Here is a 27,608-nt window from a genome sequence, read left to right as displayed (position 1 = left end):
AGATAAAAATAAGGAATGCAAATTGACTAAATGTCAAAGGGAGAAAAAGAGGGACAAGCTTTAAAAATGTTCAAGAGTTGGAACAAATGACCAAGAAGCTGGAACAAATCCTCTTTTTGTGAAAAATCATACATTTGCGAGGTCTTCTAGCACTGGAAGAAAAATCAGTAAAGGAAGGATTACAGTGATAGAGGGATGTAAAGTTAAGCGTGATGTGAAGACTCTTTTCATGTTATATATTATTCAATATATTATTATTGCTCGTGTTAGTCTCATTGTCCTGTTGTTGCTTGTTGTTTGTGAGAATCTGCTTCAGCCTGAGTGATTGTCTATATGCAAGTATGAGCCTTCCAACCAGTGCCTGAGAAAATGCAGTGCCACAATCCAGCATGGACTGCATCTTATTAATAATGTGCTTGAGGGCTTTGAGCTATGGACTATAGATGACACTCAGCAGTGTTCTGTTTGTTTTGTTCCAGTGGTCTGTCTTTTGGTACCTCCTCCTTGGAATCAATCTGGCCCTATTGATTGGCTTAATGTTGGGTAGGATAGTTCAATTTCTTGAATGCCTGGTTTAATTCTACCAATTGAACATAGAGCCTGCCTTTAGACCAGGGGGCTCCAAACTCAGCATCTTTAAGACTTATGGACTGACATGCTGGCTAAGTAATTCTGGAAGCTGAAGTCCATAAGTCTTAAAGTTGCCAAGTTTGGAAACCCTTGCTACAGACAATAGATTTGATGGTGAGTTCTGGATGGAACCTGGGTGCAGGTAAGCATGCATGGTCATCTGTAGATTTCCTGTGCAATGTGGTGAATTTCTATGGCTGAGGTATATTTGAATCTGAGTAACACCTTAACCGCAGACACCACACTGGCCCATGTAATTAGACAGAAATTAAATGTAAGTAATATAATTATAACTTTTTAAATCTGGCTCAGTGGCACAATGTGAAAGTGTTGAATCCTCTAGCCCCAGTGGTTCTCAACCTTTTCTTCACCATGGACTCCTTTAAATACTTTTTGTGGCCACGGATCCCCAAGAGTTAACTCAAGATTTAAATCATACTTCTCAAGCTTTCATGGCCTTCCTGCGATGACAATTGTGGTCACTCAGAGATCTGCAGACCATAAGTGGAGAATTACTGTTCTAGCCTATTCTCTAGAGCAGGGATGTCAAACTTGAGCGCATTGCGGGCCGTATCGTGACGTATTGGGATTGTTTTTCCCATCCCTGGGAGCTAGGATGGGTGTGGCCTATGAAGGCGCTATCTGGCCTGTGGGCCCCTGCTCTAGAGATATTGATAAGGAAATCTGGAAATGGCAATCCTGATAGATCTGCAACATTCCAGCTCAGAGAGAAGCTTTTGAGTTATTTACAGCACTGTTTCCTAAACAGAAAATGTGTTATAAAATATACTGCTCAAAAAAATAAAGGGAACACAAGCAGAAGATATCCGAGATCTGAATGAATGAAATAGCCTTATTAAATACTTTGTTCTTTACATACAGTAGTTTATACACTAGTCAAACAACTAAAGGGAATACAAAACTACTGTATGTAACGAACAAAGTATTTAATAAGGCTATTTCATTCATTCAGATCTCGGATGTCTTCTGCTTGTGTTCCCTTTATTTTTTTGAGCAGTGTATATATGAATTACACTTACCAGTATTATATAGTTTATTATTTCTGGCCAAATTGCCAGAAATGATAAAATTTCATGAACGCATGAAACAGTATGATTAAGTATTTAGTTGTGACTAAAATATACTGCTCTGCTTGTCAAATAAATTCCTGAGCAGGTAGATGCTTTTAAAATGAAATGACGATCTGTATTTATATCATTTCAATGACTGTAGTTTAAATGTTTGTTCATCATATGCCTAGCATAATTTGTTTATGTATATTTGAGATTTTATATCTTCTATTTTGTAGGCTATCTTTAAGTTTTGCTAGTTCTTTCCCATTCCTAATTTTCAAGGATTTGAAAAGGTTTTTAAAAATTAAATATATAGTTTGTGAGGGTTTTTATGATATTTAGCGTGCTTCTGAAAAATGAAGATAAATCTTTGAATATGTTCACATTAAAAACAGAATACATTGTATCCTTTCCTTAATTAGCATCCGAAAGTTAACAGACAAACAGAGTTGGAAGGGACCTTGAAGGTCTTCTAGTCCAACCCCCTGCTCAGGTGATCCTATTCCATTTCAGACAAATGACTGTCTAGATTCTTCTTAAAAACCTCCAGTGATGGAGCATCCACAACTTCTGAAGGCAAGCTGTTCCACTGGTTAATTGTCCTCACTGTTAGGAAATTTCTCTTTGGTTCTAGGTTGCTTCTCTTCTTGATTAGTTTCCATCCATTGTTTCTTATCCTGCCCTTTTGGACACTACTTGCAATTCAAGGCACAGAATTTTGCTGTCTCTTACACAGTTTTAACTAGTTCAGGGGAACAGTGAAACTTTTGCATTGATCTCATGCTAATTTCACTTTTTAAAAATCTGACATATCTGAAAATACGACTTAAGTTACATTATTTAAGAGTTTGTGACTAGATTTTAAAAACTTAATCTCAGCATAAGAACCTTCTCATTCTCCTCCTACTAGGGCAATCAAGGCAAAGTGACTAAATGCTTATTGATAACAGTGTTAGCTTTGGAAGCCATATTAGGCCGGAAGCTTCCATGCTGCCACCTTCTCATGTGTGGGAAAGTAGGAGGGGGGATTTAGTAGAGAGGTTGTCTTTAGATATAATAGCATTCTTCCTGTCGGTCAAGGTCAGGCCGATCCTCCATCTGGAGAAGGAGTGGTTAGAGTGCTATCTCGAGATGCAACGGATGGTGATTGGAGCATGTGATCAACTGAGGAATGAGGGGATGGTTTTGGGGGTTTTGATTTACTGAGGGAAAACAAAACCCGGACCTCTCAGATTCGGGTTTTCCCAGATGTGCCAGTTTACCTATTCTAGTAAATAGAACTTTGAAAAATGCTTGCTTCAGAGTTTTTACTTGGAGTTGGGTTTTTTTTCTGGAACGCTGACAAATAGTTTTGGAGTATTTGGGGGCGAGATGGATTGATTTGAAAACGGAGTATTATATGGGGCAAGACTTAACACTTTCCTTTAGAAAGAAAATATTTTATTTGTCATGAATAAACATGCTTGAGATAGGATAAGGTCCAAATCTGAATGCTATGCAACACCAGGCACCCTGCTGGCAGTAACATAATTGCTTAAGTTTAGCCATCCAAGTGCTAAGCACAAGGAGGTCAAGTTAAGTAATCAATAGCACTTAGACTTATATACCAGTTCATAGTGCTTTATAGCCCTCTCTGAGGGGTTTACAAATGTCAGCACATTGTCCCAAACAATCAGGATCCTCATTTTACTGACCTCAGAAGGATAGACGGCTGAGTCAACCTTGAGCCGTTCAAAATCGAACTCCTGACTGTGGGCAGAGTTAGCCTGCAATACTGCATTCTAACTGCACCACCAGGGCTCCCTCCATTTTAACAGTTCCTATGGTTGTCCCCAGAAGCTGGATCCCTGTTCTAGAGAAGCAGGTTTTTCCAGCCTTTTAATAAATGCTGTGATCCTATTGAATATCCCAACTGCAACCTGATGATAAACTATTTATCAATCTATGCAGTTTTGAAAATCCCTAAAGAATGGTTGGAAGAGGAAGCTCCTACAGTCAAAAAGGCTGGGAGTGGACAAAAAGTTAATTGTCTATGGGTAGCCTATCCCTGTGTATCTTAATTCTCTTTTTCCTCCTCCTTGACCAGTGTTCTGGAGGGCAAAAGGGAGCCTGTCTCTTGTCCTCTATGTTGGGAAACTTTTTAGTTCATTCCCTCCCCTGCCACTTTAGGAAAGAAAAGGGGTCCCTGTGAGGTTGGGAATCACTCTTTCTCTGGTTTTCCATACTTCCTTTCCATAGTGATGCCATGATAGTCATAGCTCCTTTTCCAGAATCATGTTTGAGTGCTTTATATTGTGGTAGGCTTGTATAACCACAAAAGATTTTATACATCAATGTGAACAGCGCTAAATGAAAAATAAATCAAAGTGGTAGAAAAAAGCTATCTGGCCCCATTTAAAAAAACAAATCAACAAAATTTAATCTGGTTATTTGGTTATAGTTACCCTTGTATGGATGTTTACATACAGGCCAGAGGTGGTATTCAGCAGATTCTGACCAGTTCTGGAGAACTGATAGCAGTTTGGAGAACTGGTAAATACCACCTCTGACTGGCCCCGCCCCAATCTAATCCCTGCCTCCCGAGTCCCAGCTGATCGGGAGGAAATGGGGATTTTGCAGTAACCTTCCCCTGCCACGCCCACCAAGCCACGCCCACCAAGCCTTTCCACACTCATCAAGCCACACCCACAGAACCGGTAGTAAAAAAATTTGAATCCCACCACTGATTACAGGCACAATTCCTGAAACTTTGAAATAATTTATACTTTTGTTTCTTTGAAAGGTCCTCATATAATGGAAAGTTCCATTACATACAGGTAAACCCCAAGACCCTGGGTTCAATTTCTGGAAACTCCAAAAAGAACCGGAAAAGCTGGGTTTTCCTAATTCTGCAGACGTTTTGCTAATCACTGTAAACAGTACTAAAGTTAATGGAATAAAGACCTAATTCAGTTTAAGGTGACATTAGAATTCTCTATGGATGTTTCTACCTCATTTAACTGTGCAAATCCTTCCATAACGAAGCTTTGTCTTTATTTAAGACAAACTTGGTGACAGTTTTAGAGAACTTCATATATATAATGTAAACAGTTTCACTGTTCATGTCAAATCTACGTTGCTTCTGAAAGTAGTTTCACTGTGTTTGTGATTGTGATCATTGATCACAGAATAATCTTTGAACATCACACAATCAAAGCAAAGGTTTATTCCCAGTGACCCTTGTCATTTCACATGAATTGTTCTGCAAACACAAAATATTCCTTGCTCTTTAATTACTTCAGAAAAAATTGTATTAACAAAGATTGGGGTTTTTTTTTCTTTAAACCATTCATAGTTTAGGGGTGCCTGGAAGACTAGTGTCCTATATTGTCCTTCAACAAAGACCTCAATGTCCTGCTTTCTTCATATCTAAGATATAGTAACATTCTAGCTGTAAAGAATTTTCTTCAAAGAAAATTCATAGATGGCCTATATTATCAATTGCTTATTTTAAAACTAGGTAAAAATCTCCTTTGTCCATTTTTATATTGATTTTATGAGATTTAGAATATTTTAAACCATTCTGTGTATAGTTTTTCTGCTAAATTTTGGAACATGGTCCTGAAGTTTAAAGGATGAAATGTGAGCTCAAAATCTTGAAATGCACCACCAAACCTTAAATTTGTATGTTGCATCAGATGAGGAGAACACATCTTTCTCCTTCTGTCCTGGTCACTTTTTATAGGGGCACAATTGAGAGCATTTTAACAAACTGCATCACTGTTTAGTTTGGTGGCAGCAGTGCCTCAGATAGAAAGTTCATTCAGAGAGTGGTAAGGACAGTTGAGAAGATTATAGAAAGATCGCTTCCTGTTATTCAGGATACTGCTTATAAGTGCTATGTGCTTAGAACTCAAAAGTATTGTTAGAGCCCCCACACACCCACTTTATGGTCTGTTTCTTTTGCTCCCCTCTGGGAGGAGATTTCAAAGTATTTCTAGCAGAACTACCTGATTCTGTAACAGCTTTATTCCTTATGCCATCCGTCTGGCAAACTTGCAAGATTCGCTTTTCTTGCCATGTACATGTATACAAGGGACGTGGTGGCTCAGTGGCTAAGACGCTGGGCTTGTCGATCAAAAGATTGGCAGTTCTCTGGTTCGAATCCCTAGTGCCATGTAACAGGGTGAGCTCCCGTTACTTGTTCCAGCTTCTGCCAACCTAGCAGTTCAAAAGCACGTAAAAAATGCAAATAGAAAAATAGGGACCACCTTGGTGGGAAGGTAACAGCGTTCCGTGCACCTTTGGCGTTTAGTCATGCCGGCCACATGACCACGGAGACGTCTTCGGACAGCCCTGGCTCTTCGGCTTTGAAATGGCGATGAGCACCCCTAGGACATATGTGCGAGGAGAACCTTTACCTTTACAGGTATACATCCAAACTAGACTGTGTTGTTTCTCTGTGTCATATAATATATGTGGGGTATATGCATAATTTTGTATTTATTTATTTTGTCATGGTTATGGAGTGTATATTGGAGGTGGTAACCCTTTGAGAGCTGTATGCAACAAAATTTCATTTTAATGTATGCCAATTAGTGTACATTCAAGTCTGAAAACTAACTATGCTAGTACAGATAATTCTTTGAATAGCTTGGAGTGGCAAAGAAGCTAGGCATCTAAAGCATGCTGCTGATAAATTGTGCTATATATAAACAAAAGTATTCCAGTATTTCTTGTATCATGTCATCTGATCTGGCAGACTATTTACATTGCCTTCGCCACATCATTCAGACACTTTTTTTTTGTGCAATCTTCCTGCCTTTCTTTTGTATCTGTCCTTGAACCATAGAAGAAGCCAGGCTAAGAATCTTAACTCTGAAGCATTGGAAGGGAAGCCTTGTAGAACTCCTTTTCCAGTAAGCTCCTGCTTGTTGGTGTAACCCTTTTAAGCTCAGTCTTAGTGCTACAGGCATTATTGTGAAATAGTGAGAGAAGGCATTTACAGTTGTGTTCTTTGTAAGATGTAAGGATGGCTACCAGCAGCAGTTCTTCCTTTTAGCTGCATTGAATTAAAAAAAAACAAGTCTTAGGAAAATGCAAGTTTGGAAAAGGTGGGGATATCACCTGCATAATTCTTGCTTCACCTGTTCCTTTCCCTGCAAGCTTTCTGAACATCTCTCCACCCACTTCTCCCAAACTTCTCCCTTCAGAAACTTCTTTTTCTGAAAAGTTCTTCAACTGAAACTTTTGGGTATTGATACTAGATTTGGGGTGCAAAAATCTGGACAGGCTTTTGTGGGCAAGATCAGATAGCTCTTTATTAGGAGAGCTTGCTTTGGACCAAGGACCTGTAATATTTTTGCCCCGCTATTTTAATAGTAAGATTAGTAGTAACAAGCTTTAAGCCATATTTTCTCTGTACAATCTTTCTCACATAATATCTTGCCTATCTCTAATGTTTAAGACTATGGTATTGAGTAAGGCTGCCTACTGTGACATACTGAACTCAATAAAAATATTGCAAGAAGTTTCTCTTTAAGCTTTTTCCCCCCGTGATAGATCCGTTAATTTTGGTAGTCCTCAACTAATGACCAGAAATGGCACCAGAATTTCCATTGATAAACAAGGCAGTTGTTAAGTGACTCATGTCCGATTTTACATTTTTGCCATGGTTGTTAAGTGAATCACAGCAATTTTTAAGGGAATCACAGTGTCATGAAGCGATTGTGGCTCCATCCATTGACTCTTCTTGTCAGAAACCATCTGGGAAAGTTGCAAATGGCAATCACATGATGCCCATCATGCTACAACCATCATAAACACATGCCGGTTGCCAAGCAGCCAAATTTTTATCTTGTTACTGGGGGGATGCTGCAGTGGTCATAAATGCAAGGACCAGTTGTAGGTTACTTTTTCCAGCACCATTATAAATTCAAATGGTCATTAAACAAATAGTTATAAGTTAAATACCTGTATTAATTTGGTATTGCCTGGGGGGAAAAACAAGAGGGGCAATGCAATTCTTGAGAGCCCCCAAGAATGTTACATCAGGACAGATTCTTCACTTGTGATGCTTCGACAACCGGATGCTAGTTTTACTAACAACTTTTACAAGTGTTATAGCAATTAGTTGCGGAACTCCCAAGTTCTCTGATCTTGTTGTAAACATGCAATGTGATGGTGCAGCGAGAGCATATAAATTTGCTAGGATCATCAAAACATCAAGACCTCTTCTGTCAGTTGATTATATATGCATCTTTAAAAATATCGGTCTTGACATAGGTAATATATTTCCATATAACTTACTGTGCATTCATAAATCCTGTTGGATTAGAGCAGGATATAAATTGCAGCAAATAAATGAATCAATTAATCAGAGAAGATGAGAACCATCTCAAGTAGGAAATAAACATGTAGGTATGTGTAAGTGTTTTCCAAAGGAAGATGATCTAGGGGAAATGGCAATATTTGCCAGAAAGGCTGCCTGCCTTTAAAAAACTAAATATCAATGTCTTCCTTTCACTTGGTACTGGAATCTGTATTCACCTGCTGGAAGAATGGAGCCCTAAGAACTGTTTGCTTCCCATTTTGACAGGTGCATTTGCTGGAAGCTGTTGAGTAATAGCATAATATCTATCACAGTTTTTTTGTGGGCTGGGCTTTGAATTGTTTTGAGCATTTTAATTATGGGCTGGGCATGTGATATTAGGGTGTTGGTTGTGAATGAAAGCTGTCTTTGCACTAAGGCAGTGATTATTGGCAATGAGACTTCTCAGAGGGAACAGTGAAACTGAACTTTTGTTTCCTTGAGGACCAGCAAAGGTAAGTGGCTTTACGGTTTGACTTTTCTGTTCACTGTTCATGAACAGAAATGATGGGTTTTTGTTTCTTGAACTTTTATTCCTTCAGTTCATCTTCTTGGAGATTGCCTCTTCCTTGCTTCTTTGGCTATTTGCCTTTCATTTATATTTTAAAATCCTTTTCCAAGTTATTTATTTTATTGCAGAGGGAAACTTGTATGTGAATGAAGACATTTTTTTGATAAGGACAAGGCTTTTAAACTATGAGTTTCCTGTCAGTTCTCAGCTCTGCCATGAGTTCATTAGGTAATCTTAGACAAGCTACCCTTCCCTGACAGTCGTCAACTCCATAGCCTGTAAAATGAAGATCATAATTCAACTATTTTATGCAGCCTGTTTGGAGTTGTTGCATGGATTTTGCAATCTGAAAGCAACTGTACAATCCTCAGTATTGTTTTCCATGATAATCTAAATGGACAGCTGTTATATGACCAAGGAAAAATCAAAGTTCTTTGAAATTGTGCTTCTTTTTTCAAGGATCTGACCCATGTCAATAGAAAGGCATGCATTATAAAGTTTTTTCAAGCTCAAATGAGATTTGATTTACTAAACCTCCGTGAATGCATGCATCTACAAAAGATGTTTTCAAGAAACTAAATGTTGTATATTTCCAGTAATAGACGTGATATTTACTAAGCTTGAGCTGCATAGAAAAGAGTCAGGAATGCAATGCTGGTTTCAAAATATCTGCTCCAGCTAAGGAACTAGAAGGGAGTGTCTGGGAAAACCGATTTGCCTGAAGCTGTGACAACAGGTATGACTAGAAAAAGATGCTGAGCCAGTAATATGATCCAGTTGGTCCAAACAAAATGAAAATTATTCTTCTTTCTTTTTAAGAGTTTTCATAGGTTTTAGTTATATTACCCTCGAGACTCATATACTTTTTATTATGAAGAAATGTATCACAGTTCCTTTGCTGGCTTTGGAAACACTGCTGTTTGTACAAACTTTATTGTCTAGATTTCAAAAAGCAGAAGATACAACAAATAGGATTTTGTTTGTAGATTGATGGATTATAGGTAATTGCTATAATGACTGAGTGAAGGGTTGCAAAGCTTCCTTCTAAAATGATCCTGCAGCAGTGTAGGAGTCACCCAACAAGTGATATAATCTCCAATATATAAATAATTTCTTAGGAAATCTCTGTCATGAAGAACAATAAAAGCAATGACCCTACTTGAGATATTCTGGCTTTTAATTCATGTGGATTTGTTAGCATTATCATAGATCAATAATATTGCATAGCTTGATGCGGTCGCAATCAGTGATGTAGTTACTTCATCAATAATAGGAAGCAGATAGTACTTCATCAATAATAAGAAATCTATAAACAGTTTTTCTATTGCACATATGCCTTTTTCCTACAAGCCCACTGAAAACACTTCTGGAAGTGTTAAGAAATATGTGTACTCCATAGCCAAAGGAATTTGCTTAAAGCCACAGCAAATTAAATGTTTGTAAAAGCCACACAGGAGCTCATTTCTACAAAGTCCCTTTCTCTTTCTCAAAGAGTAACAATGGTATGATGTCACAAATGAGACTATAAGGGAAAAAAGTTCAGAGCTGGAGGCTCACTTCTTTAACTCAGCTGCACAATGGCAAACACAAACCACATTTTCTTTGGATTGAATATTTCTAGACAGCTGATGCCCAGACACTGGAAGATATTTCAACTTACTCTCCCTTACTATTGTATGATGAGGTGTATAGGACTAAATACAGTTGAATAATTTTGATTGCCTGGTTTTTCAGTTAGAACTCTAAATTTGGAAATGTTTTATATACTATTTTGGCACTCATTAGGGTACTTAACTGTTTTTCTGACCCATTTAGTTAACTGTTGCTACAGTTTTATAATACCACTTCCTTGAATTTTTCAGCATATGTGTTATTTCTCTAGGTAATACGAAGCTGCCACATAGTCTCTAATAGAGAAAACAGTTGTTAACAAGGTGCAGCAGGAAAGCCCTTTGCAAAATCAGCTTTCCTACGGTGGAACCATATCTGCATTAAATTAACATGCTTACTGCCCATGTCTGCCTATATAAATAGATTGTATTTCCTTATTATTTGCTAAGGAATGAAAAATTGAGACATGTTTGTTATCACATCGAGCTTGTTATAGGAATAATTTATTTTTTTGCTGCTGGTGTGCTTTTGAGCTTGTTTGAAAAAAACTGCCTGTTTGTTTTGAATCCAAGTTATTGGAAGACACCGGCTGTCTTCCACATTCTCCCACCAGCTATAGGCAGTCCTCAATTTACAATGACAATTGGGATGAGAATTTCTGTTGCTAAGCGATGGGGTAATAAAGTGCTACCACATCGCTTAGCAATGGCAACCCTGTAATCCTGGTTGTCATCATTAACCAAATTCCAGGGTCGGTAGATGAGGCTGCCTCCTGCCGGCTTCCCACCACCACGTCAGTGGGGAAGCCGACAGGATGTTGCAGGCTTGCAAGTAGGTTAGCAGGCAGCTAAGTGGCTGCTGCTGGGTGTGGAAATGGTCGAGAGAGGCATGAAAATTGACTATTTTGATTAAAGAAAAGAATATAAGTACTTTTGTTTCCACGTGGAGACTGCTTCTGAACTTTGTGCTTGAAGTGGAAAAGAATGAAACTTTGATTTTGGGTTTTACTGATTAGACTGATAGATCCTTATAGAAATGGCTAGTTTATATTATTATGAAAGAAAACAAAAATTTGTGATGCCTTATTTGAATGTAACAGGGAGTCGGAAGTCAATGCTTCTTCTTCTTTTTCCTAATCCTTCCTCACTTTTCCCCAATCCTTCCTCTCCCCCCTTCCTCCTCACTGTTTTCCTATTTACTTTCGTATTTTATATCTTATTTATCTTATAACTCAATAAAAATGTTAAACTAGAGGGAGGCATGAGGATGGTTGGGGAGGGTGTATGGGATGTGCTGGATTTCAAGGGGAATAATAATTTGAAACCTTGGGAATAATGCCAGGGGATGTAAAAGTGTGCAAGGGAGGCATGGCAAGGATCAGGGAGAGTGCCCAAGTTACAAGGGAGGTACAAGGAGGATTAGGAAGGTACACAGGGATGTGAGGGGTGTGTGATGAGGCCTGGGGAAGTATAGAAAAGGCATGGTGAAGCTCAGGGAAGTTGCACAGGGATATGTGACTGGCTGGCACAAGTGCAGAGGGGCTGAAAGACAATGCACAGATATGGGAGACTGACCCTAGCTAGCAACTTGTGACCGTCCATGCCCATGTACCCATTGACTTTCTGGGGAAGCCAGCAGGGAAGATTACAAATGGTGATCACACTGAATGAATGTCATAAATCAAGGATTACTTGTAGTAGAGAAAGACATTATTACCTTCTGAATGAATAGGACAGAGCTCTCCTGATGAGGGAATTGGAGCATTGAAACTCTTCTAAAGAAAACCTTTGCTAGCTTTTCTCTTCTTTCCTCTGCCTTGAAAGATTGTCAGGCAGTCATGGTTCTTTGTGTACTTTTGTGGTTTGTTTACCAGAGTTTTTAATCTAACAAGTTTTAATATTTTGTAATTGCCTATATAGCAGGTTTTGATCCTATCTTAACTTCCTTTAAACAGAAAGGGTTCCTTTTTTCCATGGAATATTTTTATTCTCATCATGGCCCTTGCTGACAGAAAAAGAGAGAAGGCACATTTTGCTAATTCTTGCTTGCAACTTTCCTTTGGAAGATCCCATATTCTATCTAAACAGATTTTCAAGGTGTGAAGGGAAAAGGGCAAAAGTCTCCTAATCTCCTGCTGGTAGAGAATGACTCGGAGAATTCGCCAATCCACAGGATCAAAGAGTGGTATTGTTTATTTCTTCAATTTATATAACCACCTATCTCAGTTGTATGACTCTGGTGCCTTACAAAATTTTAAATAACTACAAAAAGAGCAACATAGAATCTTCAAGCATATAAAACCATATAAGAACTGAATAACAAAGTCTGCAACAATCTACATTCAACATAACCTCTGTATAGGCTCTATTACACATTCGGGTCCCCCAGCTCAGTGGCACAGTGATATATTTATGCCTTACAAAAGGCTAGTAAGGTTGGAAACAATCTGATCTCCCAAGTGGGGTGACATGATATTAGTATTTCAGTATTTGAGGGGCTGCCACAAAGAAGAGGGGGTCAACTTATTTTCCAAAGCACCAGAAGGCAGGATAAGAAACAATGGATGGAAACTAATCAAGGAGAGAAGCAACCTGTAATTAAGGAGAAACTTCCTAACAGTGAGGACAATTTACCATTGAACAGCTTGCCTTTAGAAGTTGTAGGTGCTTCATCACTGGAGATTTTTAAGAAGAGACTGGACAGTCACTTGTCTGAAATGGTATATAGGGACTCCTGCTTCAGCAGGAGGTTGTACTAGAAGACCTCCAAGGTCCCTTTCAGCTCTATTCTTGATTGATTGATTGATTGATTGGCCGATTGGATAATGCTCCACAAGATAGCCAGTTGGTTTTTATCCTCTTTGCTGCCCTTCCCACCGCAAGAAGCAGGTATAATTGCAAATATAAATAGACATGGGCAGTCTCAACTATATATATAATATAGGTATGTGAATAATAATGGTATATTATAAGAATACAATGTATAATATACAGCAGTATCTCAATATTCGTGCTGACTTGGACTCTCCCTTATGGACTGTGAAGGAGCTAAGGGCAATATCATGAATGTTTATATGCCTACATCATGTTGTATAGCTGTGCTAAAATACAGGGTGGACACAGCTAATATTGCTTGAGTTCATCATTTCAATATTTTTAGTTATGTGCAAAATGTCCTTTGCACACACTGGTTCACAGATGAAACAACAGTTTTTTGGATAGTCTGCCTGAATTGAAACTTCCATCCATATACAAAATAAAACAAGGCCACTACTTCTGGATACAAATTGAAACTTGGTGGTGGTTCCAGGCAGTGGTTAGGGAGGGGGGCAGAAACTGGCAGAATGGAAAAAAGCCAACGCTGGTGCGGGGAGGTTCTTGGAAATGGTGAAATTGGCAATGCTCAAACTCTATCCTGTACAATTGAGGATATGCTCAAACTCTATCCTGTACAATTGAGATTATTGTAGCCAGATGCTACTGGCAGCAGCAGAGGAGAAGGGAGGGCATGTGTTTAGCACATGGAGGGTCAGCTTAGGAGAAAGGAAGAGTGCAAAGATATATGCCAATCTTGCTCTGCTCACCCCATAAAATCACTCCACAATGTTTTCATAGTCTGTTTTGGTTGAAACCTGAAGCAACCAAATTATTTGGCATTTTGTTTCTGCCAAACTGTGGCTGATGTGATGGTTTGGAAGAATGTTCTGCTCTATATTTTCTATTCCATGCACTCCCCAAAATATTTCTGATCCTAATTATTTTAATCAGCTCAAAATTGGGGTATGTTGTTACATATTCTAGGCAAAGAATTTATTCAGGTATAGCAAAATCCTTTTTGTTTTCCGTGGTAGCCTAATGAACTGTGGTCATTAGACCCTCGTAAGATGGGGTATTTCCCCCCAAGATAATACAGGCAGTGTTATTTCTAACACTACATAACAGGAAATGAGAAGTTCTCTCTGAAAGGAGTTCCCAGAACATGGATCACTCTCTTTGAATCCTGATCAACAGACCTGAACAAACATACATGCTTAGCTCTCCAACTCTGAAATTATTTGTTTTTATTAGCAGTCAGTTTATAAGCTACTATGCTATATCCATATTTGAAGTTATTTTTGCATGGCATCAAATATGTTATGCTGAGCCTTTTTGTATTCGTTAAAACGTATACATCAAAATGACAGAAGTTAAAACCTCCTTTCATAAGACAAACAGGTTACCTGTAAGGGTTTTTAGTAGGACGATATCTTAGGCACGGCTGAATTTTAAGGTGCGGTTAAAACAAAACAATTTATGACAGGCTGACATGAGCTGGAATGGATGGCTATAAACTTCTTTATCCCAATTCAAAATGCTCTTGAAACTCCAGACTTGATTTATTTTTCCCAGATACTGGAGCATTAAGGACAGCAGTGCATTAGCAACTGTGCCAGGATAAAGCCACTTGCTTCAAATACTGTTCTGTGGTGGAGAGAGGGATTGAAATCACCAATCAGGAGGTCTGCCTTAATTCAGATATCTTTGTGATTGGAGTATTGACAGTCATCTCAATCAGAGTTACTTTTGCTGTCAAGCTATTACCAGCATCACAGGCACTTGGAAGGAGCTAATCAAACTTGGGGAACAAACCTTTAACTGAAGCATCCACTCCACCTCATCATTTCGTGGTCTCTCAAATAGTTATCTTCTTTGATTATTGTAGCTTAATGGACTACCTTGGGAGCTGTTTTCTTTACTTAGTTCCATGTCTTTTCTTGTTGTTAACCTCCAACAATCAACTATAAAGCATTCAGGCAGGGACAATAAGACCCCTTATTTCTTTTCCTATGTATACAGTACTGCTTAAAAATTGCTGCAGATATTACTTGCAAAATAATCCCTTTTGGTGCAGGTTTTATCACATTAGGTCTTAAAAATACCACAGTTACTAGCATGCACATACGCACACACACAAACACACATCTGCACCAGGGGTGAAATTCAGTAGGTTCTGACAGGTTCTGGAGAACCGGTAGCGGAAATTTTGAGTAGTTCAGAAGACCAGCAAATACCACCCTGGCTGGCCCCAGAGTGGGGTGGGAATGGGGATTTTGCAGTATCCTTCCCCTAGAGTGGGGTGGGAATGGAGATTTTGCAGTATCCTTCCCCTGCCATGTCTACCAAGCCACACCATGCCACACCCACCAAGCTACGCCCACAGTACTGGTAGTAAAAAAAATTGAATTCCACCACTAATCTGCACCAGAACCATATAAGGTACCTGACTCAAATATTGGAATTATCCCTCAAAATGGACTAAATATTTCAGAAGTGTGACAATAGCCATTATCAACAAGACTAACAATTTATGTTATTTCTTGGGCTTATTTATTTCTCTCTCAAAAAACCTAAAGGATGGCCTAAATAATTGTGGTTGAGAATCCTGAAATTTTTTTATCTGTTCAGAGTAAGTGTGGTGAGACTAGAATTTTTTGTATTTCCAGACACCCGGTATTTGGCTGGAAATCAGAATATCTGCAGGAAAAAAAAGAAAAGAAATAGGAAAGAAATATTTATGCTCGGGAAACAAAATTTTCTCATGCTCCAGAATTATATCGGTAATTACAATAGTGGTTTCTAAATATTTGATTCACCAGGTTGGTCTAATGGTTAAGGTGCTGGCCTAGAAACCCGGAGTCTGAGAGTTCTAGTCCTGTCATAGGCATGAATAACCAGCTAGGTGATTTTGGGCCAGTCACTTTCTCTTATCCCAACTCGCCCCATGGGGTGGTTGTTGTAGAGAAAGTAGAAAGATGAGGGAATATTAAGGTATGTTTGCTGCCTTAAGTTATTTATAAAAATAATAAAGGCGGATCTAAATAAATAAATGACACATAGTAATTACATTTTCGATGGGTACAGCCAGCCATCTATTTTTGGTTTTAGGGAAATGGGCCTGCTCTGGAAGCTATAGGAGTTTCCCCACATACAAATGGCCAGCAAAGAAGATATTTTGGATAATTTCTGTGTAGGATAGTGCCAACTAGTTTGATCCTGTTTACGTTCTGCACCTGTGGAAGAAAATGTTTGGTATAAAATAGTCATGCAAATAAGTGCCTGCTCCTTGTGTGAGGGATGAGTTATACAAGATAGAAAGCCTTAAGGCTTACTCCAACAAAGTTTGATCTGTGATTTGATTACAACAGCTTGAGTGCTTTATATAGTGCAGCGGGTAAGAGAATAAAATGTTTTCTATTTCTAGTTTCTATCACCATTAACACTCTAGGTGGCCTTTATGCAAAATTCAGTTCTGCCCTATAAAAGAATAATATCCTGCTAAGTGGTTTCACTGGAGCTTTATAAAGATTACTGAAAAGATTGTTCTACTACTCAACATTCCTTGTTTAGTATTGTACCCCACTCAATACTTGCTCTTGAGTAAACATAGGCTTGTGTTAAATAATACAGTATTCTGAATGCATAACATAAATGCATATCACATGAGTGCACATAACATAAATATAATATATGCAGGTTATTTTTTTGGCCAGGGAGAACATCCCAAATAATTTAATAATTTAATTTAACATATATATATGCACCTACTGATATGCAGGGAATTTTTTTCCCCCTTAAAGGGGGAAAAACAAAATAGGCTGCCAAATTCTTTCAGAGAAGGAATGTTTCGGTAATCTTATTTCCTGAAATGAACTTTAAATCTGCTTGTGAATAGCAAACTGAAAGCTAGAGGTCATGCCTAGAAATGTCTGATGCTTCTGCCAAAGTTGCGTTGGAGGCTGTGCCACCTGAGGAGCTCTGCAAATCTGGGATTGAGCAAGGCTAGGAGTGGAGAAAAACATTGAATAAACTCCAGTTAACTACTTCCAGGTCCCATCCTGCAAACTAAAATAAGTAAAGCTAATAACAATTGGGCTTTAGAATGCGGTGAGCAACTTTAGGACATTTCTGTATTTAAAAAATAAATCAATATAACAAATACTCCTTGTCGGATTTTATAATTCTGTGTTATAAAATAATTCAGTTCGTCTTGAATCTTTTTGACTTTACAGGTATAATTATATCATTTATTTATTTGGTAGATTTAGATCTTGCTTTTCATTCAAGAGTTCAAGGTAGAAAACATGATGCTATCTTCCTTTCCTCCATAGCAACAGCAACCTTGGAAAGTAGTGGGGAGATGAGCAAGGGCAATGGATCCAATATCCCTTAGTGACCTTCTAGGTTGAGGGTAGACTACTGTAGTAGACTAGTACAATTGTGTCTGGAGCACCGAAGTGCTTCCAGATTGAAAGAATTGAATGGTGACATCATCATTGCTCAGGGGACGCCCACTCGGGGACTCCTTTCATGTCCTCATTAAGTTGCTCACCATAGTGGTACCCATTTATCTAGTCGCAGTTGCCAGCTTGTGAACTGCTGGGTTGGCAGGAGCTGGAGCGTGTGACGTTCTGCAGCAACACTGGGTCTTGAATGTGAGTCTGCCAATCATCAGGAGCATACTAATTGTTTGAGCCACTGTGATCCCTGACTTCAATTTACGTTTCCCCACTCCTCGTTCAACACCTTAATGGCTTAACTCAAACATATAACATCTTCTTTTCAAACAAATTATTCTCAAGACAATTTACAACTAACCAGCTTGTACTACTTTGTACTAGTACAAACTCAATAGCAGCTGATTAGACACTTGATGGAACTGCCCTCCAGATCACAGGGAAGCTCTGTAGCTACCTATCAGCATCCCTCTGCGTCCATGAAGTATTTGGGCAGACCATCTTAATAAGCATAATTGTGTCCTGAATGTACTTATCCCCCCTCCCATGCTGCTTTCATCTCATCCCCATTCCATGAGAGAGGTAGCCTTAAGCTATCCTTGATTAAAGTAGTATTTTCCCCCTTACACTGACACCATTCAAAATAGCTGGCTGGACAGTTATCATTCTTATCCATCAATTTGCAAGAAAGTCTGGTGGCTAGAAAAGTCTGCCATCTAGTGGGTTCTCCAGCGAGGATGACCAGTTTTCAGACAACCATTTAAGGTAAAATGGTTGCCCCGCCACCAGTGGTGGGATTCAAATAATTTAACAACTGGTTCTCTGCCCTAAGGATTTCTTCCAACAACCTGTTCACCAAACTGCTCAGAAAGTTAACAACCGGTTCTCCCGAAGTGGTGCGAACTGGCTGAATCCCACCACTGCCCGCCACTCTCTTTAGTCCTCTATATGCTTTCTACTTGTTCACATCATCCACTGCTTTTATAAATCACAAGGATGAATCATGATCTGATTATTGACTTTTACACATGTATTTATCATTAAAATTAAATGGTTTCTGTTGATGGCAAATTAAGATTGTGGTAACTACATTGTTATGATTTAATTTGCTCATGTCTTTGTAACTTCTCATCTGGACTACTACAATGTGCTCTGCGTGGGGTTGTTCTTGAAGAGCATTCAGAAGCTTCAACTAGTACAGAAAGGTGTCAGATATTCAATACATGTAACACCACTGCTTCATGAGCTGCATTGGTTCTCAGTGTATTTTCAAATACAATTCTAGGTATTAGTTATCACCTTTAAAACCCTCCATAGCTTGGTGCCAGGTACCATCTTCTAGTTGTCTCTGTCCATCCAATTTTATCAGTCAGGTTGGACATATGCAGGCTCCATCGGCCAAGGAATGTTGGCTGGTGGTAACCAGAAGTGCTTTCTCTGCCATAGACCCTTCCCTGTGGAATATTGTTCCTTCAGATATCAGGATTACCCCAACCCTATTAGCCTTTTAAAGACTGTGAAGACTTGGTTGTGTGGCTCAGCCTGGAGCCCCAAGTGCGTTAAGGGTCCTAGTTGTATTAACATTCATAGTACCACTTTTATTTGATACTATACATATTTATTTTGTACTGTTTAATTATTTTTATGTCTTATGAATTGTTGGAAAAAATGTCCTTCTGGGTTCAGTTCCAGGTGGGGAAAAAGACACTGGAAACATGGAGACTGCTTGGAAAGATGATTTAATGGTACACAGGATCACATGGTTTGAGTTCTTGAGCAGAAAAGGGCAGAGATGCTGAGAGTCCCTAGGTTTTATATCCTCTCTGGCTTTGAACTTCCTGGGGCACAGGAAGAGTATCCTGATTGGTTGCTGTCAGAGGTCATAGTTAGCCTTGCTGGCTGATGTAATCTTCCCAGGTGCCATGTGGGGAGTTTCTGTTGCTAGATGGGTCCTTTGTGTTGCAGATGGGATGCTGAGGTCTTAATGGCCCATTGACAAAGGTGGGGGGGAATGAGTTTCTGCCTCCCTTTTAGGGGAGAAATATTCTGCCTTTTTAGTATATCCTAAAATATTTCATTTTTCTAGGAGAGGGGTGGGTTTTAACTTCCAACAGATCTATGCCGCCCTGAGTCACCTATTGAGACGGGAAGCTATAGAAATCAAACAAACAAGTAAGTAAGTATTACCTCTTTTTTTTCCCTTTTAGACCAAGAAAACAAGATCCAAGTAAACCACAAAAGATGACTTCCGATGCTAGTCACATGCTTGAAGCTGCTCTAGAACAAATGGATGATATCATTGCAGGTATTGTGGGAGTGTATTTTTTAAAAAAACAACGCTACTAATACTATATCTGCCATAAAATCTCTTTTGTAACTATGATAATGAAAGATGAACTATCCAGATGAATTTTCATTTACGTTTGACTATTCAAGCTTTCTCAAGTTATTGACCACAATAGTTCTTTCTGCTGAGTATTTTTAAACAGATCAAGGTCAATTTCCTGGAGAGCAGAATGTACTTTGTTTTGTAAAAAGTCTATTGTGGCAACCAAGACTGAGTTTATAGGGATAAAATGGTCAAGGAGAGTGTAAAATTTAACACATACACAAATAAAGGGACAGACAGGACATTTTTAGTGATGCGGTCATTTAACATTAGAATAAGGTTATATGTGATTATAAGCTAAGGATATTAATTATTTTAGCCTACAAATACCAAGAAAAAGGATGTTATCTTTATATGGTATTGAAATATATGTTGTAAGAAAAAAAGCCTCCAAGTGTTAAGGCTTCAGCTTCAGGCAAAGAAAAAATTGTGAAAACAACAGAAAGTAGTGGTTTGTAAAGTATCACTTTCAAAGTCATAACAAACTCCTCTTTCTTTTTCCACCCTTTTTAAGTCTGGTGGATAACTAGGACTTTCTGTTCTTTTCAAGTACAGGAACTGAAAATTGCTCAGTTAAGTTAGTCCCTCCCTAGTCATAAAGAATCCCCAAAGCAACCAATTGCATCTTATAGCTCTTAGTGTGTATAACAAAGCTGATAAAGTTGAATCAGAGGTTTCTTTGAAACAAGGAGAATCTTGAAGCTTTCTATAAATACCAGAGCTGTCTGTGCTGCAGAAGTAATTTAAAAGTGCTTCCTAATGCAACATCTGTCATTAAAGAAGGCTGCAAGCTTTTGTGTGAGACTGAAAAAAAGATACCTCTGTTTCACGTTTGTCTAAATAATAATTGCCTAAAGTGGTGGCATCTTTTCTTTTTCTTCATGGAGAAGACTGGAAATAATTGGGGTGCTATTCACAGGAATTTTTAGGCTGTCGAACCTGTTAGTTAAAAAAAAAATCCTGAAATCCCTGATCAAAAAGCAAAACTTGAATGATGGAAAGTTGGCTGCATGCAAGTGAACATTTTCCTGCCTTAGTCTCTTGCAGAAACCCATAAAATTCTCACAGAAGCTATTTGAAATAACAAGTAACAGAGAGGAGCTTCCTTCCATTCTGTTTGTAAGCCTCCACTATCCTTTAGTGCAATTGAGCCTGACTGAGCCTGTATTTTTCGTGTGCTAACTCAAAATGGGAGGCTTAGCCATAAAATGACTGCTACTATCATTCACAAGATAATAATTTATCAAAAAGTGGAACAGCTAGTTTTCTGACAGTCCCACTTCAAAATATTTTCTATCATTCCAGTTTCCATTTGTAAAGAAGCAGATTTGGGTTAGGATGCCCTAAGCTATAGCAAGAGCCAGTTTGATGTAATGGTTAAGGCGACTGAAGGCAAATAGACTTCCCAAGATAATGTCCGAGAATAATGTTGCAGGATCGAGTCTGGGTTGGTCACCAGGACCAGAGGTTTAATCTGCCGAGCTTCTGGATTTGTGCTGGAGCCCATCCTCAGGGAACTTCTCTCTAGCATAGATAGATAGATAGATAGATAGATAGATAGATAGATAGATAGATAGATAGATAGATAGATAGATAATTTTATTTCTATACCGCCCCTCTCCCGAAGGACTCGGGGCGGTGTCAGAATATGGTTTAATAGTTAAGGCACTAGCCTAGAAACTGGGAGACTGTGAATTCTAGTCCCACCTTGACCAGTACTCTCTTAGGCTAGGAAGAAGAAGACAATGGCAAACTGCTTTCAAAATCTTGCAAAAAAACCTGCAAGCTCTTGTCCAGGGAATTGTCTGATAAATATGCCATTTCCTTTTCTAAGAATGCCACTTGATTTTGCAATCTTAAAACTGTTCCTAAGACTCAGTAATTTTGCTGAAAATTTATTAATATAAACATGTTTTAACTGCTTAATAAAATCTAACATTGGAACAGTAATATAATACACAACATCCCTACACAAATTCCATAACAAATTTATTTTTTATTTATACTGTAATAAGGACATGGTCCTTTATACTTAAGGCAGGGCTAATGATACTTTTACAAGGGATAGAAAGGTCTGCTTTAATATAGTTTATTGCACCTGCATCCATTTTCTATTATGGGAATACTAAATCCAGGATTTTCTAATCAGAAGTATCTGACAAACATTATGCTACTTCAGTCCTTATTATTTTAATTATAACTGAAAAACAAATTAATTTGCCCAAACTAGTAACTAGATCAATAGCTGTTATGAATCTGAGACAGCTGGGTTCTTCATTTTGTTTTAATTTCTTAGGCATTCAAAGAAACTGATTTAAAAATGCATATTTTATTTCTGAGGCTTCGTTTCTTTCATGCCACTTGAACTTTTCTTTTCTGCTTTCATACAATTTAATTGAGCATTATCAATTTTAGGTGAGTTTAGATAGCAATAGCATTTAGGCTTACATACTGCCCCATAGCACTTTACAGCCTTCTCTGGGCAGTTTACAGTATAAAAGCATTATTTGCATATTGCCCCCGACAATCTGAATCCTCATTTTATCAACCTCAGAAGGATGCAATGCTGAATCAACCTTGAGCTCCATCAGGATCAAACTCCAGGCTGTGGGAAGAATTTGCCTGCAGTACTGCACTTAACCACCGTGCCACCAGGGTTCTAGATGTCGCATATTGATTGTAAAGTGAAAGTGTTAGAAATTTGAAAATTCAATACTAGGAAAGAGGCATGGTGTTGATATTTTTAATTCAGAAGAGAAATCATTTTAGCATCCCTTGCTGTTTTTCATTTAATTTGTGAAGTTTTTACAGCTATCTTCATTGAAAAGCTATAATGTTTTTAAGATGCCTTTAATAACTTATATCCTACCTTATTATAAAAAATTAAGAGAATAAAGAAAATGGAGAGAAAACAAACAAATTATTGACTGAAGAAGTATACTGAACAGTATTTAAGATCCTTAGCCACTTATCTATAATGTGACTAAGATGAATTAGTGTATTTTTAAAAGATGCTTCAGCCTTACCATTATCCAAAACACATTCCAATATGATAGTTATTTAGGAGTTCTAGATACTGCTGAAGCATATGGACCAAAATGTGAAATATTATTTTTAACTAAAAGTAGAGATTTATTTATTTATTTTGCTTTTTTGCTGTTTTAGACTATATATATAGTCTAAATTGCAATAACTCAGTTTAAAAACTACATTGGCTATAATCTGATTTAAAACATTTATATACTACAGTCCAAGACAATTCCACCACCACCCCTAAAAAAAAATAACCTGTTAATTTCAAACTGAAGTTATCCAGTTGTTCAGGTGAATAAGGGTCAATATCATTCTTTTGTCTTAACATCTCCAAATGTCAGTGTGACTTTTGATATATTAATTACAATGAAGGTATGGTTAAAAAAACAAGGTCAAGCCTCTACCATAATATCAAAGTGACCAATAGTAAGTTTATAACTATGCTCATAATAGTTATTTTGCTTAATCTATTTGTATTCTATAAAGAATTTCAAACCAAATATATGTGCCCAACAATAAAACAATAAAGATGGAAATATTAAAACATCTGTCACATGATTATTGCAATTTAGATGAATAAAAATCAAAGATATTATCCTCATAAAGAAATAAAGTCTTTTTGATATAATTATTCACATGTATTTAAAGAAATTTAAGCAATAGTTGAAATTCCACATTTACAAATATCTCATTAGAATTAGGTTGTCTGCTGATGGTTCAATATAACAAGCCAATTACTTTAATTCAGTGGTGAAATGTAAAATTTGTTACTACTGGTTCTGTGGGCGTAGCTTGGTGTGGGGGGCGGTAATGTGACTGGGTGGGCATGGCCAACTTTTTTTTTTTTTTTTACTTTTAGAAGCATTTTTTCTACAACCTTAAGAGGTTGCAGAAAAAAACGCTTTTAGAAGTCTCTGACGATCAGGCACCTCAGCTTTTAAAGGCATTTTTTTTCCTACAACCTCTTCGGCTGAAGAGGTTGCAGAAAAAAATGCTTTTAAAAGCCTCTGATGATCCCACTGAGCCCCGCAATCATCAGAGGCTTTTTTAAAAATTATTTTTAAAAGCATTTTATCGGCCGAAGAGGTTGCAGGAAAAAATGCTTTTAAAAGTAAAAAAAACAGCCTCTGATGATTGCGCAGCTCAGCTGGGCATGGGGGGGACAGGGATTTTTGCTACCGGTTCTCCGAACCACCTGCCGCCATCACTACCGGATCGGGCAATGCGGTCCGAACCGGGAGCATTTCACCCCTGCTTTAATTTCAGATTAAAAATAAGAGGTCATGCAGAGTCTTAGAAGGAGCTACATTGTATTACAAAGATTCCACACACATGCAAACGCACAGACATAAAACACTCTTTATAAATGCTATTTTTCTGACACTTAGAAAATGTTTTTTTCATTAAACATTCAATCTTATCTAACAATTGACACTGTTATGCCAGTGAGTAGTAGATCTTGCGGTAGAAGTATTTGTTTGTAGTAAGGGCATTTCACTTGATTTTTAGGTTTGTGTGTGCATTTCTTTTAACTGAACACTTTTTTTGTTTGTTCAATTTCTGTAGCCATCCATCTCAGTCTGGGCAGCTTGCAATCAACATTAAAGAAACCGTATAAGTAAATGCAAGAGAGAGCACAAACTAGGGTGCAGTCAACATGCAGTAGAGGTTATAGCTTTCTAAATAGTGAGAACATTTTATAGATTTAAACTTGAAAGAGAAAAGAAGATGAAAACAGTATGTTTTTGGGTTGCTCTTTTGTATTTATTTACATTTTTTTTTCTTTCTAATGTGTGTAATATGCTTAATTTGTGTATCTTTCTGGCTACATAAGCACAAGTATAAATTTAAGTTAACGTGAAATTGGAGGATTCATTTTCAGATCTCTCTTCATGCTTAGTTAGTTAAATGGGAAATGCTGAGTTAAAAATAGGCATTTCTACATATATTTGGGAGAGGGAATAGAGGTACAAGCTGAATCCTTCTGTGGCCAGACTCCTGTTTTCTTATTGTTTTTTTTTCTCTCCAGACAGAAAGTGAAAGGACTAGTAGAGCAACTGCTGCAGCAATTTAGCTTAAAAATAACACAGCATCTGTTTGTGATTAGAAGATGGATGCAAGATTATGTTTCTTCCATCCTGTGCTGGGCCTATTTTTCTGTACTCCTCCCCCTAAACGCCCCCCACCCCACCCCCAAGAAAAGCTCTCTTGGAGAATTTTATAAATGTCAGTTTTCAACTTTTCAACTCTTCTAAATAAAATGAACTTTCAGGCAAATAAGGATAGAGCTACCCCTCTCAAACTGACAACACTGGATAATAGTTTTCTCCTTCAATGCAAGGAGCAATTAGCAGACCAGCCATTCAGGGAAAGTCATAACTATTGGCTCAGTAAAAGACAAATGGATGAACCAAAGGTGCTTTTTCAAAGGCAGATGGACTATGTTTTTCCTTGAAGATGTTCTCATCCAAAAAGCTTCTTCAATTCTGACTGAATGGTGGAGGATGGAAGAATTTATATTAGGATTTATAAATGACTGCAAGGAATATAAATCCTTCCATCTTCCACCATTCAGTCACTTCTTGGATGAGAAGTGAAATGTCCTTAAGGAAAAACAATGTCTTTTGTTGCCTTTTGAAAAAGCACCTTTGGGACAGTAATTAAATAGGTATAATTAAATGAAAATTGTCCTATGAATATTGTAAATAAAAGTCTTTACAAAGGTTGGAACATATGTTTTGACTTGAAGATCATTATTATCTGAATTGATTGGTATTTTCCAATTAAAAATATGTAGTGGAGATAGATAATAAGTACCCACAAGTTGTTAATTGACATAATTTTCTTGATTGAGAAGAAGTGAATGACACATATCCCTTTCTCTTCTGTGAATTTCACATGGCACCGAGGTTCCATATGTTCTCCTATTTCCATACGAGAAAAATACCTGTCCAAGTTTTGTGTAGCTGCTGACGATAGCACTACTGCCTTTCTATCTCACTGTCAGTTTTCCATAGGAATCTGGTTGATTGATTACTATAGATAGTCCTCACTTAACCACAATTGGAGCTGTTAACTCAATAGCTAAGTGTCACTGTTACTAATTGAGACATCGCCTGACTGCAGTGACTTACCTCACATCTGCCTCACATGGTCATTAAGCGAAACATCATGTAATCATGACTTGCACTTTTACTGCCGATTTCTTCATGGACTCAGCTTATTGGACGCCAGCTGTGAAGCATAGAAATAGTGATTGAGTGATTATGGGACACTGCAAGAGTTATAAACACCCTCCAGCTGCAAATCTCCTTAATCGTAATTACATGATTGAATGCTGTGACAGTCGTAAATGTGAGGATCAATAGTGAAGTTACTTTTTCAGTGCTGTTGTAACTTTGAACGGCTGATAAACAGGGCAGTTGTTAAGTGAAAACTACCTGTACTGGTAACAGGGTTAGATGAACTTTTTTTGTTCATTTAATATCTTTCACAAATAAAGTTTGAATAAATTACTTTGTTGGCAATGGACCAAACAATTCCCTGACAAAGAAACCAAGTTTTACATGCATGAAAAAGCCAGGGTTTGCTAAATTAAAATAGTTTTCCTGGATAAGACTTTGTTATCTATTTTTGAAAAGTCATTGTTCTAAAATAAGAAGATGATGAATTTTGTTACCATATCATCTCGATTAATATAAGAATTGAAATGATTATATGGTTATCTATACTATATGGAACTGTTTTCTGTTAATTAATCACTATGCAATAATATGTTTACTTTTTTCACTCTATAATTACTTTTCTTAGTTAAGGTTTTGGTGGGTTTTTTTGTATTTCACTAGTAAGAAGAATACCCAATTAATTGTATTGTTCTGGTCATGGTAAAATATATATCGGTATACCTTTTGGTTTTGTCATAAATATTTATATGATGCTTTCACTCATTTGTCTTTGAAAGGACAGTGACATCTAATGGTTGTTCAAAGTAATTTCAAGTAACCAATTTATGTATATATATATATATATATATATTAGTTTATTTTATGATCTCACTGTCCCACTGTTCTTGGCATGATTGCACTAAAATTACTGCTGGTTATGCTCAGGGAAAATAATATAATATTCATTTTAACTTACAGAGTTAAAATGTTCCAATTAATGAAATTCTTTGCTTTTTCAGCAAGTTCCTTCTGCATATAGAGTGCTTAAAAGTTTGTGAACTCTTTTAATTTTTAATATTTTTGCATAAACATGATCTAAATGTAATGTTTCCCCATAAATCCTAAAACTAGAAAAAGAAAAACCAATTAAACAAATGAGTCAAAAACATAATATTTGTTCATTTATTTATTAGGAAAATGATCCAAAGCTACATATTTATGTGTGGCAAAAGCATGTGAACCTTTGTTTATAGTACCTGATATGTCACTGTTGGGCAGCAGTAACTGCAACTAAATGTTTCTGATGACTAGTGATCAGTCCTACACATCAGAATTTTAGTTGATTCTTCCTTCCAGAACAGCTCCAACTCAAGAGATGTTGGTGGGCTTCCTTCCAAGAACTGCCCACTTCAGGTCCTTCCTAAATATTTCTGTAGGATTAAGGTCAGGACTTGGCCATTCCAAAACATTAACATTAATTTTCTTTTGCTTTAATCATTCTTTGGTTCGACTATTTGTGTGTTTTAGATTGTTGTTTTGTTACATGAGCCATTTTTCCTTGAGCTTAGTTCACAG

General features: G+C 37.5%; 1 protein-coding gene across 1 annotated transcript in view; it reads left to right on the top strand.

Annotated features, from left to right (window-relative positions):
• PPFIBP2 (PPFIA binding protein 2) overlaps nucleotides 1–27,608 on the top strand; it is a 125,606-nt gene that overhangs the window by 7,412 nt on the left and 90,586 nt on the right. The window contains exon 2 of the mRNA XM_070934362.1: nucleotides 19,655–19,752. Within this exon, the coding sequence (XP_070790463.1) occupies nucleotides 19,689–19,752 (64 nt within the window). The 5' untranslated portion in view covers nucleotides 19,655–19,688. The remainder of the gene's footprint in view (nucleotides 1–19,654; nucleotides 19,753–27,608) is intronic.

This window comes from Pituophis catenifer, unplaced genomic scaffold (genome assembly GCF_029215685.1).
Source record: "Pituophis catenifer annectens isolate HBS135680 unplaced genomic scaffold, rPitCat1.0.hap2 SCAF_1, whole genome shotgun sequence".
Classification (NCBI taxonomy): domain Eukaryota; kingdom Metazoa; phylum Chordata; class Lepidosauria; order Squamata; family Colubridae; genus Pituophis; species Pituophis catenifer.
Note: the sequence above shows the minus strand (reverse complement) of the source record. Positions and strands in the feature narration are given on the sequence as shown.